Raw genomic sequence first — 8,337 nt, 5'->3', positions numbered from 1 at the left:
ACTCCATTTGGTGCTTGGCTGAGTTCTTTATCTCTTCATTTGATGTTTTAGGGTTTCAGGATTGTTGTATTCTCTGTTCGGCTTATTTTTTCAGATCTTTGCTGTGGAGGGACGGCGTGGTGCTTCTGCCTAGAGCCCCATTTTGCCGGAACTACCGGCAATATTTTTTTAATGTAATTGAGAATATTGTTTAGAATTTTGAAAGATTTTCTTCTATTTCTTGTGCAGTAAAGGAAGATATAGGCAACCTGTGGGGACCCACTTCAATTCCTGGAGCATGGGTGCCTTACACGGGGGTGAGAGCGCTATAGTTTGTTTCATTAAAAAGTTGCCTTAAAAGAAAATCCGCATCTGGTATGGAGGCCCATAGTTATTTTTCACTGCATCCAGCTTCTTTCTTTGACTTCATTGTCCATACTCTTGAGCTCTTGAAGCAGTTGCCCCCTTTATGGAGAGAGCGCTTACCTTCAGTTTTCATCCCAGCTGGCTGCTGCTGTGTCCATACAATGTGGGAATCCCCCAAAGGTGGTCTGACTCTTTCCATCTATTGTCCTGTTTTTTCTCTTCCATTTATGGCCCATATATTCCCTCACTGCCCACTTCGTCTCCTTGTCACTGATGACTCTGAAGCTAGAGGTCTTACTTAGAGGATGCCTGCTACCTTTGCCCAGTTGTCTGTTTGTATTTGCTCCTACTTCTCCTGTTTTATCTGATGTCCTGTATATCTTCTGAAATTACTGAAAATTTCTAGTCTACCCTTTCTGTATTCCACTGTTAGGCATTTTTTTGTTCATTTTCCATTTTTCCCAACTATGTTTTCAAGATAGGGGGAGGTAAATGTATGTGCTACATCTACCAACTTTAAACCAGAAACTGTCTCCCCTCTTACTTTCCAAGATTCCACACTTTCCTGGTTCTATTCCTACCATTCAGAACATTACTTTTTAATTTTCATGGCATATTGGTGTCCCTTCCGACCCTGTACTTGGTGCTTCCCTCAAACTCTGCCCTCTCTCAGCCATTCAATTTCATCTGATGGCTTTAGCTAGTACTGAAATGCTCTTGTCTCCCAAACCTTGACTTCTATGCTAGCCCTCTCTCCTGAGCTCCAGAATCACACATCCACCTGCCAGCTGAAATCTCTTATCAGTATACTCCATAAACACTCCAGTGTATGTCCAAGATCTATCTCAATTTCTTCCTCTGCCAAACGCATTGCCTTTCCTGTTTTGCTAATCTCAGTATATGGCATCAGCCTCAGCTCAGCTGCTCATGCAGTTACCCTGGGATTAACACTCTCCCTTTTTCCCACTTGAAAGGACTTCTGTATAAATTATAAATGTAAACATATTATGGGATGGTCAGAAAATGTTCTGATGGTATAAGGAATCAAGTATTTTAGAGACCAATGATCTATAGAAAAAAAAATTAAATCCCTCCACTACCTGGCCCCTGAATGTCACTGTAGTCTTTTACCTCATCATATCCTGAAGCACTAGTCTTCTGTCATACTGTGCTGTGTGTAGTTCCATGAACTTTCTTTGTATATTTTATATCTTTCTGCCTTTTCTTATGCTATTGCCCCATATTCATGAGGGAAATGATATTCTTGTTTAAGGATTCAAAGCTCTACCTCCAATCTAATAACACAAAGCGGAATTCATTTCCATCCCTTGTGAAACCCCAGTGCACACTGGTCACATGTCAAGCATAGCTCCTGTAACACCTCATTGCAGGTATGTGTTCGTATTCAAGTATCCTTACCAGGGTATGAGCTCCTTTGAACAAGCTGCATGTCTTACCCATTTTCATTTCCCTAGTACTTGGATATGTCCAAGCATATAATGTCAGCTCAGTAGTCTCGTTAGTCTTTTCTTCATGAATTAATAAATTAACATACTAGCAGGGCTTTTCTGTCTCCTTCCCCTAAAGTATAATATCAAGCAAGACACAGAGTTGGGTGTCCAGTGTAACTTTTTTTGGTGAACTCTTAACGGTGCTAAATTGAGAGAGAATTAGTTCCCACACATCTTTTCCATGTCTCCCATTCTGATGATTGCAGATTGTTGTTACAGGGATCAGTGTCATTCGAGGACGTGGCTGTGGATTTTACCCGGCAGGAGTGGCATGGACTAGATCCTGCTCAGAGGACTATGCACAAGGATGTGATGCTGGAGAACTACAGCAACCTGGCATCTGTGGGTGAGGATTATTGTCCATGTAACTCCTGGTAGCATGTGTTTCTCTTTCTTGGTTTCAGTAATGTGTGGAGTCTCTGTAGAGTTTGATGATATTTTATTTTCAGATTCAAGGGTCACAGATGATTGATCAGTTTGGGGCACCAAGAAGAATGTATGTGTTCTCACTTCCCCAGTGAAAGTTTTAAATGGGCCCCCTTCCCTGTACAGCTCTTGAAGATGCAGTTCCTCTTCCATCAGAAGTCCTAAAACTCAGGCAACTTGGCCGATGTCCTATTCCATTTCCCATTAACAGGCCTCTGCGTGGCCAAACCAGAGATGATCTTCAAGTTGGAGCGAGGGGAAGAGCTGTGGATATTAGAGGAGGAATCTTCAGGGCATAATTACTCAGGTGAGTGAGCGAGAACCAGGCAGATGGAAAATAGGGAAAATAAGATTCCAGGAATTCAGGTCAAGGGTTATTCTTGTAAAATATCTTTTAGGAATCTCTTTTTAGAGGGCCTAGCTCTTTGAAAATGGCTGGAAGACAGAAGGTATCTTCAGATACCTAAATAACACATTCCATTATCACCCTCACACTTAAATGCTCTCAGATTTTATCTTGAGTTTTGTAGGGATTTTACCACTCTTACCTGTCCCTACCTGTCTCGTCTTAGATATTTATTCTTATTAGTCTCTCTTTTTAGTGTTCTCAACTGCCTTCCTTCCCTCCATTGCCTTGGATACTTTCTGTTGTTAGGCATTCATTCGTGCATTCATTTAGTCATCTAACAAATCTTAAAGGAGTGTCAGTTATATATTGGTCACATTTTAGGTGTGGGGATCCAGCAGTGAATAAAATAATATTTCTGTTTTCCTGGAGCTTGCAGTCTAGGGAAGGAAAGAAAAAACAAACAAACAAATATATAATTTGGTGGTGAAAAGGAAATTAATGCAAGATAAGAAGGATAGACAATGATGGTGTATGTGCTTTTAGGTAATGTGGGCAGGGGAGGCGCTTCGATGAGGTTAACTTTAGGGCACAAACATCAATGAAGTGAGAGAGAAAAAGCCATGTAGATTCTGAGTATTCTGGACAGAGCACAAATGCCAAACCTAGTCATAGTGGTATATCCTAGGAATAGCAAGTAGGCCAGTGTGGCTTGAGGGGAATGAGTGAGGGTGAGAGTGTTAAGAGGTGATATCAGAGAGTCAGCAGGGGGCCAAATTATGTAAAGTTTTATAGACTGTGTTAAGAACTTTAAATTTTTACTGTGACAAGGCAAGCCATGGCTGGGTTTTGAGTGAAAGTGACATGATCTGATTTGTTTTTAAAGGCTCTCTCTCACTGCTGTGTGGCAACAATTCTGTTGAGGGTAATGCCCTTTTGCTTGATAAGGACATTCTTCAGCATCAGAAGATTCAAACTTTGGATCAAACTGTTGAATATAATGGCTATGGGAAAGCCTTTCATAAGAAAACAGACTTTGTTAGACATAGGAGAACACACACAGGAGAAAAAAACTTTGAATGTCATGAATGTGGGAAAACTTACTGCAGAAAATCAAACCTTGTTGAACACCTGAGACTACACACTGGGGAGAGACCCTATGAATGTGGTGAATGTGGAAAAACCTTCAGTGCAAGATCATATCTTGTTGCTCATCACAAAACTCACACAGGGGAAAAGCCTTTTAAATGTATTGAATGTGGGAAATCTTTCGCCAGGAAGTCACAGCTCATCCTACATCAGAGAACACACACAGGAGAGAGACCTTATGAATGTAATGAATGTGGAAAAACCTTTTCTGAAAAGGCAACCCTCACTATTCATCAGAGAATGCACACAGGGGAGAAACCCTATGAATGTAGTGAATGTGGAAAAAACTTCCGTACAAAGAATTCCCTAACTCAACATCAAAGGGTTCACACAGGCGAGAAACCCTATGAATGTGATGAATGTGGGAAAAACTTCCGTACAAAGAATTCCCTAACTCATCATCAAAGGATTCACACAGGCGAGAAACCCTATAAATGTAGTGAATGTGGGAAATTCTTTAGAATGAAGATGACTCTCAATAATCATCAGAGAACTCATACAGGTGAAAAACCTTATCAGTGTAATGAATGTGGAAAATCTTTCAGGGTGCATTCATCTCTTGGTATACATCAGAGAATTCACACAGGAGAGAAACCTTATGAATGTAATGAATGTGGTAATGCTTTCTATGTTAAAGCACGCCTCATTGAACATCAGCGAATGCATTCAGGAGAAAAACCTTATGAATGTAGTGAATGTGGGAAAATCTTCAGTATGAAGAAATCCCTTTGTCAACACCAGAGAACTCACACAGGACAGAAACCTTATGAATGTAATGAATGTGGAAATGCCTTCTATGTGAAAGTACGCCTCATTGAACATCAGCGAGTTCACACAGGAGAGAGACCCTTTGAATGTCAAGAATGTGGGAAAGGCTTTTGCCGGAAAGCACACCTCACAGAACATCAGAGAACGCATATCAGCTGGTCCTTATCTTGTACAATTGACAAAGCTTCTGCTTGAAGACTCCCTTCACCATTTGATCAATCCCCTTGGGGTGTCTGGGCACCAGGGCACACAGAGTGCACCTGTAACAATTTGGCAGCTACATTGCTAGAAAAAATGTCTGAGCCCCTCGGGATAGCTCTTGTTGTTTTCATTTGGATTTCCCTAAATAGTGGTGAGGTTGACCATCTTCTTATCTGTCGATTGGATATTTGAGTTTTTTTTTTCTGTTGCGCATTGACCGTTATATCCTTTGCTCATTGTTTTTTAATGGGTTGTTTGTCCTTTAGTTCTTGGTTTAAATGCTGTTGTTGGTTTTTTTTTTGTTTGTTTGTTTTTAACATATGAGGATATAAAAAATCCTTTGTCAGTGATGTGCGTTGCCAATATTTTGTCCCAGGCTGTGCCTTGTTCTTTAATTTGTTAACTCTTCTACTGAAGTTTTATGTTTAATATTATCAATTTCAGGGCGATAATATTCTCCTATACTTTTCTCTGAAGTATAAAGTATAGTGCAATATATAATACCATGCTGTCTTTCTAAAAGCTTACATAAGTGGCATCACACTATTTTTAAAGTTCTGCAACTTGCTGTTTTTACGTAATTTTACCTTTCTAAGATCTATCCATGTTGATAAATATAGGTCTGGTTTATTCGTTTATCTCTCCATTCCCCTAGTGAAGGACATTTGTAGTGTTTCTGTGTTTTGTGTCTAAACCTATAAGTGGAACTGATGGGTGTAGGCAATGTGCCAGTTATTAAGCTACTGTCTCCCAGTTCCAAACCCACCCTTCTATACTGTGCTTTGTGATGTTGGGGCTGTGACTCTACAATTTACATTTCTGTCTTGCCAGCTGCTGTCTGTTCTGCCTTTCCAATAAGAGATACTAGAGATAATCTTTGAGGCTGGAGAAGGAAGAAGATACTTGCTCCTTTTTTGTTTTCCTTCCTGTCATTGGGGTGTCAGCCCAGCATTGCTTCTTCATTTGGACAGTGCAGTTTCTTGCTGTGGCAGCAGTTTAATCCAGTTTGCAGTTTTCTAACACTCACAGAATCAGCCTTATGGCAACCTATGCCCTTCAGGGTCAATGGCATCAGCTGGCTGGTACCACTTCCTTAGAGGTCTGAGTCCTAGCCACATGGGACCCCTCCTTGACCCTTCTTGGCTGCTATCTGAAAGGTCAGCAGTTCGAACCCACCAGTTGCTCCACAGGAGGAAGATGTGGCAGTCTGCTTCCAGAAAGATTACAGCCTTGGAAACCATATGGAGCAGTTGTACTCTGTCCTATAGGGTTGCTATGAGTTGGAATTGACTTGATGGCAATGGATTTGGGTTTTGGTTTTCCAACTTTTTCTCTTTATTATCCTAACCTAGCTGCTGCTTACAGTTGCTACCTCCATGATAACTTTAGTGTTCTTTTTCTATCTTTCCAGTTACATGCTTAACAATTTCATGTTGTTAGCTGCCATTGAGTCAATTTCAACTCATGGAGACCCCATATGTTACTGAATAGAACTGCTCCATAGGGTTTTCTTGGCTGTAATCTTAACAGAAGCAGATTGCCAGGCCTTTCTTGCGCAGTACCACTGGGTGGGTTCGAACCACCAACCTTTAGATTAGCAGTTGAGTGTAAACTGTTTGCGCCACCTAATTCTTTATATTAAGTTCCCTTTGTAAAATAACTGGTGTGCTTTTTGAGTGGGCCCTTATTAATACATAAAATTTTCAACTTTATTAAATATTGAATTTTTTCTCCAAGTTATATTAATTTACATGCTCAAAAGCAATTTTAGGAAAAGTTTCCATTTTCCCACATATTCACTGGAACTTATTATCAGTCTTTAAAATTTTTTGGCAAACAGAAAGGTGTGAAATTGTTCTAAGCCTTCCCATTCATGAATATGGTTTATCTTTTCATTTTTTTATTTCATCTTTTTTGACCTTCAATGATATTTTATGCTTTTCACAAAGATATTGTCTTTGAAAGTTAATCTTTTAATAGCAACTTTGCTTGTATACATGTACGTATAAAATATATATGAGGTACCATATTTTTACGCAAATAACACATGCCTTCTATGTTTACCAACTGATCCCCCTTGCTAAGTATTTTTGTAAGTGCACTATGCCAATTTTTTTATAGCAGCATATTAAAAAAAACTGGCCTAGCAGCTATTATGAAAATACCTCACAGCGGGGAGGGAGTGGTTGGCAAACAAACATAGAAGGTGCATGTTATTTGTAAAAATACGGTATTATGAGGTTTTATATCTATTTATTTGGAATATGTGTATATATATCAAAATGTATTATGGAGTTTTATATGTATTTATATGTAGTATTTGTATTTGTGTGTGTGTAATCTTCCCCAAAATTTTTTTTTATTTTATATGGGCAGTATTCATTTAGTTTTACCCACATGTTCACCACTTTTGTTGCTCTTCATTCCTTTTTGCATTCCATCCAGATTCATTTTCTTCTTTGCTTGAAGAATACTATAGAATTTTCTTTATAGGGATCTGTAAGTGGTGAACTTTTCAACTTTATCTGAGAATGTTCTTTATTGCACCTTTTTTTGACAAGCAAAAGTGAATCCTTTACCTTTAATGTTTGGTAGTGTGATACCAGAGTAAATTGATGCTAAATTAAATACTTATGTTTTTGCTGTTTTTCTTAATGTCCCCCAATAATTATGATGACCCAGGGCCTTCGAATTAATATCAGATATCCCAACAGAGAGCATAAATTTGAATATGCATTTTAAACTTTCTGTATTTTGTATACAGCATTCCCTCACCCTCATTTACTCAGTATTAATTTATCAAGATGCCATCTCATCAGTTCTTCCAATCTTCAGCTTACCCATTTAAAAATTAAATTCAATGTTTTAAAATTTTATTAACAAAAATATCAGAGATACACAAAAATAGTCTATAGTGCCAGAAAGCAGATGGTTGCCTCTAGGGTAGGAATTGACTTGTAGAGGAAAGGTAGGAACTTTCTGGTATGATGGAAATGTTCTGTATTTTGATGGGAATGTATGTCAACAGGGATGTATACAATAGTCATCAAATGGGTATATTTAAGATTTGTGTGTTTCATTGTGTGTAAATTATATCTCAATTAAAATTTAAAAACAAAACAATAAAAAGTTCCCTCTTCCCACACCAGGAGTCAGACTTCAGCTCCCTGGGAGAAAACCAGGAATCTCAACCACCAGATCAGATAGAAGACACTGGCAGTGAGAGAGTCAGTCTTTTTAAGGCTTTAGAAGTTGTCTTGCCCCATGAAAATAACCTTTACTGAGGCCTACTGTATATGGTGATTCCCCCATTGGCCAACACCATAGTCTATATGACTCCCAGTAGTCTAAGCATTGTTTGCTGATATTCCTCAGTGTTTTTGACTTCCATGACATGTCAGCACAGTGTCTACTAGCACTCCATTGGCCTACAACAGTCGTTTGTCATCCCTTCTAGGCCAGAGCACACTGTCTGCTGACCTACCATTAGCACACAACATCTTGTTTTATCACAACCTTTGCCCCAGCAGAATCTGCTAAACTCAAATCAGCCTAGACACTGGTTACCTTAGTTCTCTAGCTATCTCCTAG

General features: G+C 39.1%; 1 protein-coding gene across 5 annotated transcripts in view; it reads left to right on the top strand.

The window, feature by feature from the left end:
• ZNF157 (zinc finger protein 157) overlaps positions 1 to 5,934 on the top strand; it is a 69,596-nt gene extending 63,662 nt beyond the window's left edge. For 3 of the 5 annotated variants that reach the window (XM_023731882.1, XM_004376889.2, XM_023731881.1), the window contains exons 2-4: positions 2,076 to 2,202; positions 2,494 to 2,589; positions 3,515 to 5,934. In XM_023731882.1, coding sequence (XP_023587650.1) covers positions 2,154 to 2,202; positions 2,494 to 2,589; positions 3,515 to 4,740 — 1,371 coding nt within the window. In that variant the 5' untranslated portion in view covers positions 2,076 to 2,153 and the 3' untranslated portion in view covers positions 4,741 to 5,934. Of the gene's footprint in view, positions 1 to 2,062; positions 2,203 to 2,493; positions 2,590 to 3,514 lie in introns of those variants that run through there. The other 2 variants (XM_023731884.1, XM_023731883.1) reach the window with 2 other exon arrangements.
• The last annotated feature ends 2,403 nt before the right edge of the window (positions 5,935 to 8,337 follow it).

This window comes from Trichechus manatus, unplaced genomic scaffold (assembly GCF_000243295.1).
Source record: "Trichechus manatus latirostris isolate Lorelei unplaced genomic scaffold, TriManLat1.0 scaffold00046, whole genome shotgun sequence".
In the NCBI taxonomy this organism is placed as follows: Eukaryota; Metazoa; Chordata; class Mammalia; order Sirenia; family Trichechidae; genus Trichechus; species Trichechus manatus.
This window is presented reverse-complemented; position numbering and strand designations above follow the sequence as displayed.